Consider the following 13,678-nt stretch of genomic DNA (forward strand, 5'->3'; position numbering starts at 1 on the left):
GATATAACATAATGACATAATGACATTCCCATAAAATTACCAAGCATACACACATTGATTAAAAATCCAAAACCTATCCTGTACTTAATATACTTCAACTTTGATAGGCTTTTACATCCAGAATAAGCTTTTATAGATTAAAGAAATCTTTCTCTTTTAAATTTTGATTATTATGGATTCAGGAGAGAGGCATATTGATTAGATAATTAGACATATTTAGGGAGATATATACATAGAGTCACCCACCAAAATGCTTTACATGATTTTGTTTTGCTTTTGTTTATATAACTGGAGAGAGAAAAAGAGGAAGAAGAGACATGATAATGTATATATAATTTTCTGTGTTTTACATGATGATATCTTTAAACTAGTTTTCATTTTTACTTTTAGGCATGATGTTTAAATACAATTACCCATTAGACAATGATATCTACGTTGATGGGTAAAACATAGCACTACTCTGAAAATATGCATATTCTTAATTCTCCTAACAGTTTTTGTTCAAACTTTGCACATCATTCCTTCCATCTTTCTATGGGAAAAGGACAACAGGGGAAAGAAAGAAAAGAAAAAAATGTTCCTAAAGTTCTCACCTATGTTAAAGTCTTCCAAAGTGTCTAACTACTCTTAAAGAAACTCTGAAATCTGAAAAGGGCAAATATACATATTGGTATGAAACTGTTTATAATGTTCCATACTGAATTTTTAGATTTTGTGTTATATATTAAAATTATATTGAGATAAGACCTAGTTGTCATTTTCATTTCCCTGGCACCTAACAGGCACTTCAACTTGCATATTCTCTGTCTACTTCTCTTTCCCTTCTTTTCTTCCTTCCTCCCTTTTTTAATTCAAAAGAGTTGTACATATTTCTGTACACAAAATGATAGTTTCATACATGAATACATTGTGTAATATATAAACTAAACTATTTAACATGCATTAACTCACTATTTTGTTGTGAGACCATTTAAATTCTGACTCAGAAACTTTGAAATATATAATCAACCATTATTATTGCTATTAGTTATAACCACCATGATATGTAGTAGACCTTTTGTACACATTCCTCATTTATCTCAAACCCTGAATCTTTTGACCACCTTTGCCCCAATTATCACCACCCACCCAAGCCCAATCTCTGGTAAATACTATTTTACTCTGTTTCTATAAATTCCACTTTTATAAATTCTGAATATTACTAACATCATGCAATTTTCTCTTTATATGCCTGACTGACTTTAATGCCTCCCCTTTATATAAGGTGCTCTAGTCCACCCATCTTGATACAAATGACATGATTTTCTTTTCCTTATGTAGATTCAGAAGAGAATCTGATACCTGTGATAATGGACATGCAGAATTATTCGGTGGTGTCAGAATTTGTGTTGCTTGGACTTTGCTCTTCACGATATCTACAAAATTTTTTCTTTGTATTTTTCTCTGGGATGTATGTAGCCATTATTCTGGGTAACCTCCTCATTGTGGTCACTGTAATTTCTGCCCCTAACTTGCAGTCCTCCCCTATGTACTTCCTGCTGGGGAATCTGTCTTTTGTGGACATGTGGCTGGCCTCATTTGCCACCCCCAAGATGATCAGAGATTTCCTTAGTGATAGAAAGATAATTTCCTTTGGAGGATGTATGTTTCAAATCTTTCTCTTCCACTTTGCTGGAGGGGCTGAGATGGTGCTGCTGGTTTCCATGGCTTATGACAGATACGTGGCCATATGCAAACCCTTGCATTACATGACAATGATGAGCCGGCAGACTTGCATCAAGCTGGTGTTCATTTCCTGGGTCATTGGATTTCTGCATTCCATCAGTCAAATTGCCTTCACTGTGAATTTACCTTTCTGTGGCCCCAATGAGGTGGACAGTTTCCACTGTGACCTTCCTCAGGTTATCAAACTTGCCTGCATGGACACCTATGTCTTGGGTATACTTATGATCTCAGACAGTGGCTTGATTTCTGTCAGCTGTTTCCTGCTGGTCATGATCTCCTACACTGCCATCCTCCTCAGTGTCCGGCAGCGTGCTGCAGGAGGCGTCTCCAAAGCTCTATCCACTTGCTCTGCCCATATCATGGTGGTCACACTCTTCTTTGGGCCCTGCATTTTCATTTACCTGTGGCCCTTCAGTGAGTTTGCTGTGGACAAATTCCTGTCTGTATTTTACACTGTTTTCACTCCACTCTTGAACCCCTTCTTCTACACATTGAGAAATGAGGAGATGAAAACAGCTATGAAGAAACTGTGGAATCAACAAGTGACTTTTCACTGACTTCCTGCTTTCCATAGCACCACATGGTCCCACTCATTCAGGAGATAAAGATTCTGAGATAAGATTCTGACCTTGTGTTTGCTTTTATAATTTTAAATATTTTATGTAATAGACAATTCATTTAAGCACAAATTATTTCTATGACTTTATTTTATATATAAAAACAAATGCATGTATGTACAAATGTACATATATATGTGTATGTGTATGTGTGTGTGTATATATATATATATATTTGCATCTACATTTGGAACAAACTCTATGTTTAATTGTCTTTGTTATAACCAGATTTATCTTTCTAGCTTATTTTGCTTAAAATGTTGATATAAAATGAATTTCAATTTTATAATCATAATCCAACATACCATAGAGGAGTTATCCAATACATTAGACATTTTGTATAAGGCAGATAAACTGGAATTAAATAATGAGTGCCCTGTGAATCTTTCACTTGATTTTTAGAAACTGGAGAGGATGAAAACACCCTCCAATTCAAGACTCTTTAATTTTAAACAGTGTTTGTTTCTTTGTGAGTGTGTAGTACACTTTAATCTTTTATTTAAAAAAAATAGATGTTTGCCACTGTTATGCAATTTCAGTAGCTATTTTTAACATGGGAAAATCCTTGTTTTATGGCACAATATTTTATGGTATGATCACAAGCTACTATGTTATATTTAATATTCACTGGATTGTTAAATTAATATATTGCCACCCAAAGTAGTTTTTTATATACATTGCATCCTTTACTTAGTTGATTGTATTATTTGGGGCATCATTTAATAGGAATTTTGTGTTTGAATCCCACAGATTCATCTTATTTTAAATGTCTCTGTATTCTGAAAAGATAATCTTATGTTCTATAATCAGATCTCCTTTTAAAAATATTTATTTTCTTCCACATATGAGAGAGAACATGTAGTATTTATCTCTCTGTGTCTGCTTCATTTTCCTTAATGTAGTGTCCTCCAGCCCCATCTATTTTGCTACAAATACCAGGATTTCATTCTTCCTTAGGGCTAAATAATATTCTATTGTGCATATATGCCACATTTTCTTGCCCACATTTCGTGCCCACGATGTGCACCTAGGTTGATTGCATGACTTAACTATTGTGAATAATCCTACAATACAGTGGGCATAATCATTACCTTTGGATATATATCTAAAAGTGGGATAGCTAGATCATAAAATATTTCTATTTAGTTTATTGAGGAATCTCCATGCTGTTCTCTGTAATGGCTATGCCATTTTTTTATCATTAAAATAAAACAAATACTATGTAAGCATTCTTTTATGCAATAAATAAGCATTTCTGAAGTACCTACTATAATTCAGATTTTAGACACTGAGCTAGTATTAGAAATAGAGTATTTAAGAACATACATTCCCAGAATCACGGAGCTTTTACTTTAATGAGTAAAAAAGGAAGGTACACAGTCATAAAATTTGCTAAAGTAGGAATACATAGGATATGATCTAAGAGCACTTAGAGAAACTACCCAGACCTTACAGTTAGGAAAAATATCCTTTCCTCCTTTATTCTTCCAAAATTTCCTAGAATTCTATCCTATCAATTTATACACATGCACATGAACATACACACAAAAAAAAAAACACACAACACACACACATACACGAGAGAAAGAGTATGTGTATGTGTTTAGCATAAGAACACCCTTACACAAAGTTCCTAAATATCCAATCACATGAGGTACTTCATACCTCTTACAACTATCCAGTGACTCACATTCCATTTTTTAATCTCTGCTCCAATCTCTACCTTGCTTTGGCCAGATCCTTGAGGATGAATATGAATCATTGTACTGTCAGTCTATATACAGACACCCTGGGGTTAATTAGTTGTGTAAGTGATACACATGGCTGTTGAATGTATTAGTGAAATTCAAGGGCAAGAAATCATGTATTTTCTGAAAATTATGAACTCTTGTATAGAACTTGCATAGGGAGCCACATATTGCAAATTAAAGGAAATTACAATCTGAAGAAGTGTTTGTGAAATTCATTTCTCACTTTTAAATGAAGTAATTTGAATGCACCAGGAGAATTGCAAGTTTGAGGCCAGCCTGAGCAACTTAGTGAGGCTCCATCTTAAAAACAGAATGCAAGTAATATGGCTCTGTAATTGACATTTGAGTTTAAATTGTAGGAACCAATCCAAGAAATCTACTTTTTACTGTAAACTGCCTCAAGTGACTCTTATTCACCACTAGTATTAAAAACTATGGGCTAATTGCTGATCTCAACCACTTGCAGCAGTAACTGCTACTAAGAATTTTTTGGAAGGATTTTCTTATGAGAGAAGACTCTATAAAGGAACCAGGTTGTGTTTCTAGAAATACATCACTAGGATACAATAATTTTAAAAATTCAACCACCTAAATAAAATACATTGCTTATGGCTAGTGGACCAGGTCAGTAAGAAATCTCTGAAAAGTTCAGGGAATCTGAAATATCCCTTCTTTTCTTTAACTGCAATCATTGAAAGATTGGCTAATTCGTCTCCTAATTCTCTGTAACATATCAATTTTTTCTTCAACATGAATATTAAAATAAATTTTAAATCAAATTAGTTACCTGAATCATTTTAATAATATAAGTCATTCCTAAATACTAAATTCTTAAATGAGACTTTCAAATTTCAGGATATCTTTTGGGAGTAAAATTTCAAACATACATAGAAGAAATTATTTTTTTCCTGTGTTACTAGGGATTGAATCCAGTCATGTTCTGAGCTACATCTACAGCCCCTTTTTTAATTTTATTTTGAGATAAGGTCTTGATAAGTGGCCTAAGCTGGCTTCAAACTTATGATCCTGCTGCATCAGACTTCAAGTTGTTGGCACTACAGGTGTGAGCTCCTGCTTCCAACTTCATTTTATCTCTTCCTCTGATTTCTGACGATATTTTGAAGAAAAGAATTGAAAGACTTTCATAGAGCAAAATATATATCACCAACCATTGGCTCTTCAGTTAACTTCCTCCTCCATCCACTAAGAATGACTCAGGTGGTAGTGATATCTGTGTGTGTGTGTGTGTGTGTGTGTGTGTGTGTGAGAGAGAGAGAGAGAGAGAAGACAGAGTAAAATGGTAGTTTCCTTCTTCTATTCAAAAGAGTCCTTGAAACTCTACTCAGAGCAGTTAGATAGATGAAAGATATTAAAGGGATACAAATAGAAAAAGAAGGGCTGGGGATGTGGCTCAAGCGGTAGCGCGCTCGCCTGGTATGCGTGCGGCCCGGGTTCGATCCTCAGCACCACATACCAACAAAGATGTTGTGTCCGCCAAGAACTAAAAAATAAATATTAAAAAAATTCTCTCTCTCTCTCTCTCTCTCTCTCTCTCTCTCTCTCTCTCTCTCCCCCCTCTCACTCTCTCTTTAAAAAAAAAAACAAATAGAAAAAGAAAACTATCGCTATTTGCCTACAACATGATTCTCTATTTAGAAGATCCAGAAAACTTCTAGAACTAATAAATGAATTCAGCAAAGTAGCAGAATTCAAATTCTATTCCCATAAATCATAATAATTTCTATATATAAGCAATTAATCTACTTCAAGAGAATTTAGGAAAACTACCCCATTTATAATACTCTAAAAATACCTGGGAATCAATCTAACAAAAGTGGTGAAAGATATCTACAAAGAAAACTACAGAACACTGAAGAGAGAAATAGAAGAAGACCTTAGAAGATGGAAAGATCTTCCTTGCTCTTGGATAGGCAAAATTAATATAGTCAAAATGGCCATACTACCAAAACTGTTACACAGATTTAATGCAATTCCAATTAAAATCCCAATGACATTCTTCATATAACTAGAAAAAAATAATCATGAAATTCATTTGGAAAAATCAGAGACCCAGAATAGGCAAAGCAATCCTTAGCAAATAGAGTGAAGAAGAAAGCATCACAATACCAGACCTTAAACTATACTACAGAGCTATAGTAATAAAAATGGCAAGGTATTGGCAACAAAATAGACATGTAGACCAATGGTACAAAATAGAAGACAAAGAAACAAACCTAAATAAACATGGTTATCTCATACTAGACAAAGGTGCCAAACCTTCATTGGATAAAAGATAGCCTACTCACAAATGATGCTGGGAAAACTAGAAATCCACATGTAGCAAAATAAAATTAAACATCTGTCTCTTGCCCTGCACAAAAATCAACTCAACGTGGATCAAAGACTTTAGCACTAGAACAGAGACTCTGTGGCTAATAAAAGAAAAAGTAGGCCCAAGTCAGAGTAAGACCTGACTTCCTGAACAAGACTCCTAAAGCACAAGAAGTAAAATCAAGAATCAATAAATGGGATGGATTCAAACTAAAAGGCTTCTTCTCAGCAAAGGAAACAATCAATAAGGTGAAAAGAAAGCCTACAGAATGGGAAAAAAATCTTTACCACTCACACCTCAGAACACTAATATCCAGGAGAACTCAAAAAAATTAACACCAAAGAAACAAACAACCCAATCAATAAATAGGCTAAGGAATTGAACAAACACCTCTCAGAAGAAGAAATACAATTGATCAACAAACATATGAGAACATGGCAGCAGGCGCAGAGAGATCAAGTCTCTGACCTCTTCAGCTGTGCAGGCATAGGGAGTCGTAAACAAACTAAATCTGTTTGCTCAGGATCACTAGGCAATGCTGAGCTGACATGGATCTGGGGCGAACAGTCTGGGCCTCTCAGAACACACACTGAGCCCCGATCGGCTGAATTCAAGCTCCCGTTCGCCTGCTTCCCGCAGACAAACAGCTGTGACTCAGCACTAATCCATCCAGCTGAAACAACTGGTCAGCCCTTCTCATCCTACGGAGGTAAATGCCTACCGAGCCTTCATAGGTAGTGGCCACAGGTTTGAAACAGGGCTTGGGAGAGACAGTAAGGACCCACCCGTTGCATTGGTCGCCCGGCAAAGGGAAACGAAATGTCGCCATTTGCAAGAGATACCACCATGGCAGAGATCTGACGTCATCAGACTGCGGCGGAGGAGATAACTTCATTGAAACCTGTGGCTACAGGTGTGTAATTCCCTAGCCTTCCCTCTCCACACATCGGGGAAACCTTAAGGGCCCCTCCCAGCTCTCCCATAAGGGCCCCTCCCAGCTCTCCCATGAGCACGACAGCCAGACCGAGGGAATCAGACGTGGCTCAGGACCTGCGGCGCGGAAGTCCCGGCTACCGCTCCCACCAGTGCTGACAACTGAGGTCTCTTGCACCAGCTACCGGGGGCATGGCTACTGGAGGGCAAGCAAATTTGCTGGGTGTTCTCAGCCCCAAGCTCTACAAACTTAGGGTCTGAGGGAATGGCAAACTGGGAGAGTGTGCCCAGTCGTCCATGAAAACAGGGCTCCAGGGAGCAGCAGACCTGGCATGTAGCCAGTATTGTGGTGAGTGGCACCCGTGAGAGGGGGACTGGCTAGAGGGAAAGTGGGGAAGTGACTAGACACAGCAGGAGGCCCTAGGCACTCAGGATTGGAGACTCGCCCAGTCTTGGAGGAGGAGCTACTGCACAGTGATTGGTTCCGCGTATTGACAGGAGAAACTTGGCCTGGTGGGCACAGCTCCACCTACTGGAAGAGAAGTTAATCAAACTCTAAGACTGCATTTATTAGTTTTTTTTTTTCTCTTTTTTTGATTTGGGTTTTTTCTTTCATTTTCATTTTTCTTTCTTGTTGTTTTTTAAATTTTTTACAATTTTTTTTAAATTTTTTTTCCTTCTAATTTTAATGTTAATTTTTTTATTATTATTATTATTTTTAATTTTTTTTCTTTTTTTATTTCCTATTTTTTTTCTTCTTTTGTCTTTTCATTTCTTTTCAACTTTCTTATTCCCCCTTCCTTGAATTCTACCTGCTTACTCTCATTCTCTTTAGTGACTTCTTCCCTTCCCTTCTAATACCTTTCCTCCCAAGCATCAAATAAATTTATAGGAGTAAACAGTAACTCAGCAGTCAAACAGAACAAAAAGTATCATGAGCAACTTGAAAAAGCAAGGAAGAAAAGGAGTACAAACAATGCAGAACAGCCTAAATATTCAGGAGGACATAGAGTCATCAGAAAAATGGTCATATAAAGAACTCAAGGAACACCTTAGACAGATGGAATGGAACCTTAAAGAGGATACAAGACAGCAAATTCAAGCAACGAAAGAACACATTGAGAATGAATTACATAAACAGATAAAAGAAGAAGTTGAGCATCTTTATTAGGAGATAGAGATTATAAAAAATAATCAAACAATAATTCTAGAAGTGAAGGAAACAATAAACCAAATTAAAAACTCAATTGAGAGTATCACTAACAGAGTGGAGCAAGTAGAAGCCAGAACGTCAGATAATGAAGACAAAATATATCATCTTGAAAAGAGTCTAGCCAACTCAGAAAGGCTGGTAAAAAATCACGAGAAAAACATCCAAGAGTTATGGGATAACATAAAAAAACCAAACTTACGAGTCATCAGGATAGAAGAAGATACAGAGATTCAAACCAAGGGAATGAGTAACCTGCTGAATGAAATAATTACAGAAAAATTTCCAGAAATAAAAAAGGAAACAGATATACAAATTGAAGATGCATACAAGACACCGAGCACACAAAATCACAGTAGACCAACGCCAAGACACATTGTTATGAAGATATCCAATATACAGAACAAAGAGAAAATATTAAAAGCTACAAGAGAAAGAAGGCAGATTACATTCAGGGATAAACCAATAAGGTTAACAACGGATTTTTCATCACAGACGCTGAAAGCGAGAAGATCCTGGAACAACATATTTCAAACACTGAAAGACAATGGATGCCAACCAAGAATTCTGTATCCCGCAAAATTAAGCTTCAGGTATGACAACAAAATAAAAATCTTTCATGATAAACAAAAGTTAAAAGAATTTGCAGCCAGAAAACCAGCATTGCAAAGCATTTTGAGCAAAACACTACACGAGGAAGAAATGAAAAACAATAACCAAAACAATCAGTGGGAAGTGCCTCAGTAAAGACAGAGGGCAGGGGGAAAGCTAACCTTAGAGAAACAAACTAAAAGAAGATAAATAATCAAACATGGCTGGAAGTACAAACCATACATCAATAGTAACTCTAAACGTTAATGGCTTAAACTCTCCAATAAAGCGACATAGGCTGGTAACATGGATTAAAAAACAAATCCAACAATATGCTGCCTCCAGGAGACACATCTAATTGGAAAAGACATACACAGGCTCAAGGTGAAAGGTTGGGAAAAAATATACCATGCACACGGTCCTCGTAAGCAAGCAGGGATGGCCATCCTCATATCAAATAAAATTGACTTCAAGACTAAATTAATCAAAAGGGATAAGGAAGGACATTATATACTGTTAAAAGGAACCATTCACCAACAAGACCTAACAATTATCAATATTTATACACCAAATAATGGTGCTGCGACATTCATAAAAGAAATTCTCCTCAAGTTCAAGAATCAAATAGACCACAACACAATAATTATGGGTGACTTCAACACACCTCTCTCACCATTGGACAGATCTTCCAAACAAAAGTTGAATAAAGAAACTATAGAACTCAATATCACAATCAACAACCTAGACTTAACTGACATATATAGAATATATCAACCAACATCAAGTGGATATACTTTTTTCTCAGCAGCACATGGATCCTTCTCAAAAATAGACCATATATTATGCCATAGGGCATCCCTCAGTAAATATACAGGGGTGGAGATAATACCATGCATTTTATCTGATCATAATGGAATGAAACTGGAAATCAATGATAAAAGAAGGAAGGAAAAATCCTACATCGCATGGACAATGAACAATACGTTACTGAATGATCAATGGGTTACAGAAGACATAAAGGAGGAAATCAAAAAATTCTTAGAGATAAATGAAAATACAGACACAACATATCGGAATCTATGGGACACAATGAAAGCAGTTTTAAGAGGGAAATTCATCGCCTGGAGGTCATTCCTCAAAAAAAGGAAAAACCAACAAATAAATGACCTCACACTTCATCTCAAAGCCCTAGAAAAGGAAGAGCAAAACAAAAGCAAATGTAGCAGAAGGCAAGAAATAATTAAAATCAGAGCGGAAGTCAATGAAATTGAAACAAAAGAAACTATTGAAAAAATTAACAAAACTAAAAGTTGGTTCTTTGAAAAAATAAATAAGATTGACAGACCCCTAGCCATGCTAACGAAGAGAAGAAGAGAGAGAACTCAAATTACTAACATGCGGGATAAAAAAGGCAATATCACAACAGACGCTACAGAAATACAGAAGACAATTAGAAATTATTTTGAAAACCTATATTCCAATAAAATAGAAGATAGTGAAGACATTGATAAATTCCTTAAGTCATATGATTTGCCCAGACTGAGTCAAGAGGATACTCAAAACTTAAACAGACCAATATCAATAGATGAAATAGAAGCAATCAAAAGACTTCCAACCAAAAAAAACCCAGGACCGGATGGGTATACAGCGGAGTTTTACAAAACCTTTAAAGAAGAATTAATACCAATACTTTTCAAGTTATTTCAGGAAATAGAAAAAGAGGGAACTCTTCCAAATTCATTCTATGAGGCCAACATCACCCTGATTCCGAAACCAGACAAAGACACCTCAAAGAAAGAAAACTACAGACCAATATCTCTAATGAACCTAGATGCAAAAATCCTCAATAAAATTCTGGCGAATCGGATACAAAGGCACATCAAAAAAATTGTGCACCATGATCAAGTAGGATTCATCCCTGGGATGCAAGGATGGTTCAATATACAGAAATCAATAAATGTTATTCACCACATCAATAGACTTAAAGATAAGAATCATATGATCATCTCAAAAGACGCAGAAAAAGCATTCGACAAAGTACAGCATCGCTTTATGTTCAAAACACTAGAAAAACTAGGGATAACAGGAACTTACCTCAACATTGTAAAAGCTATCTATGCCAAGCCTCAGGCTAGCATCATTCTCAATGTAGAAAAATTGAAGGCATTCCCCCTAAAATCTGGAACAAGACAGGGATGCCCTCTATCACCACTTCTATTCAATATAGTTCTCGAAACACTGGCCAGAGCAATTAGACAGACGAAAGAAATTAAAGGCATAAAAATAGGAAAAGAAGAACTTAAATTATCACTATTTGCAGATGACATGATTCTATACCTAGAAGACCCAAAAGGGTCTACAAAGAAACTACTAGAACTAATAAATGAATTCAGCAAAGTGGCAGGATATAAAATCAACACGCGTAAATCAAAGGCATTTCTGTATATCAGCGACAAAACTTCTGAAATGGAAATGAGGAAAAACACTCCATTCACAATATCCTCAAAAAAAATAAAATACTTGGGAATCAACCTAACAAAAGAGGTGAAAGAACTATACAATGAAAACTACAGAACCCTAAAGAAAGAAATAGAAGAGGATCTTAGAAAATGGAAAAATATACCTTGTTCATGGATAGGCAGAACTAACATCATCAAAATGGCGATATTACCAAAAGTTCTCTATAGGTTCAATGCAATGCCAATCAAAATCCCAATGGCATTTCTTGTAGAAATAGGTAAAGCAATCATGAAATTCATATGGAAAAATAAAAGACCCAGAATAGCAAAAACAATTCTAAGCAGGAAGTGTGAATCAGGTGGTATAGCAATACCAGATTTCAAACTATATTACAGAGCAATAGTAATAAAAACAGCATGGTACTGGTACCAGAACAGGCGGGTAGACCAATGGTACAGAATAGAGGACACAGAGACTAATCCACAAAGCTACAACTATCTTATATTTGATAAAGGAGCTAAAAACATGCAATGGAGAAAGGATAGCATCTTCAACAAATGGTGTTGGGAAAACTGGAAATCCATATGCAACAAAATGAAACTGAATCCCCTCCTCTCGCCATGCACAAAAGTTAACTCAAAGTGGATCAAGGAGCTGGATATCAAATCAGAGACTCTGCGTCTGATAGAAGAAAAAGTTGGCTCTGATCTACAGATTGTGGGGTCAGGCTCCAAATTCCTTAATAGGACACCCATAGCACAAGAGTTAATAACACGAATCAACAAATGGGACTTACTTAAACTGAAAAGTTTTTTCTCAGCAAGAGAAACAATAAGAGAGGTAAATAGGGAGCCTACATCATGGGAACAAATTTTTACTCCTCACACTTCAGATAGAGCCCTAATATCCAGAGTATACAAAGAACTCAAAAAATTAAACAATAAGAAAACAAATAACCCAATCAACAAATGGGCCAAGGACATGAACAGACACTTCTCAGAGGAAAACATACAATCAATCAACAAGTACATGAAAAAATGCTCACCATCTCTAGCAGTCAGAGAAATGCAAATCAAAACCACCCTAAGATACCATCTCACTCCAGTAAGATTGGCAGCCATTATGAAGTCAAACAACAACAAGTGCTGGCGAGGATTTGGGGAAAAGGGTACTCTTGCACATTGCTGGTGGGGCTACAAACTGGTGCGGCCAATTTGGAAAGCAGTATGGAGATTCCTGGGAAAGCTGGGAATGGAACCACCATTTGACCCAGCTATTGCCCTTCTCGGACTATTCCCTGAAGACCTTAAAAGAGCGTACTACAGGGATACTGCCACATCGATGTTCATAGCAGTACAATTCACAATTGCTAGACTGTGGAACCAACCCAGATGCCCTTCAATAGATGAATGGATAAAAAAAAAATGTGGCATTTATACACCATGGAATATTACGCAGCACTAAAAAAATGACAAAATCATGGAATTTGCAGGGAAATGGATGGCACTAGAGCAGATTATGCTTAGTGAAGCTAGCCAATCCCTAAAAAACAAATACCAAATGTCTTCTTTGATATAATGAGAACAACTAAGAACAGAGCAGGGAGGAAGAGCAGGAAGAAAAGATCAACATTAAACAGATACATTAGGTGGGAGGGAAAGGGAGAGAAAAGCAAAATTGCATGGTAATGGAGGGAGACCCTCATTGTTATACAAAATTTCACATAAGAGGTTGTGAGGGGAACGGGAAAATAAACAAGGAGAGAAATGAATTACAGTAGATGGGGTAGAGAGAGAAGATGGGAGGGGAGGGGGGATAGTAGAGTATAGGAAAGGTAGCAGAATACAACAGTTACTAATAGGGCATTATGTAAAATGTGGATGTGTAACCGATGTGATTCTGCAATCTGTATATGGGATAAAATTGGGAGTTCATAACCAACTTGAATCTAATGTATGAAACATGATATGTCAAGAGCTTTGTAATGTTTTGAACAACCAATAATAAAAAAAGAAATTTTACAAGTAAAAAAAAAAAAAAGAGGAGAATGGATCTCCTA

At 36.3% G+C, this 13,678-nt stretch overlaps 1 protein-coding gene across 1 annotated transcript; it reads left to right on the plus strand.

Annotated features, from left to right (window-relative positions):
• Positions 1–1,349: 1,349 nt before the first annotated feature.
• On the plus strand, positions 1,350–2,282 carry LOC308647292 (olfactory receptor 4K14-like; the record flags this gene model as incomplete). Its single annotated transcript, XM_081291382.1, has 1 exon — positions 1,350–2,282. The coding sequence occupies one exon, from the start codon at positions 1,350–1,352 to the stop codon at positions 2,280–2,282; it is 933 nt and encodes a 310-aa protein (XP_081147508.1).
• Between the last annotated feature and the right edge of the window lie 11,396 nt (positions 2,283–13,678).

Source organism: Spermophilus citellus, assembly GCF_964194105.1.
Source record: "Spermophilus citellus genome assembly, chromosome: 4".
Taxonomy (NCBI): Eukaryota; Metazoa; Chordata; class Mammalia; order Rodentia; family Sciuridae; genus Spermophilus; species Spermophilus citellus.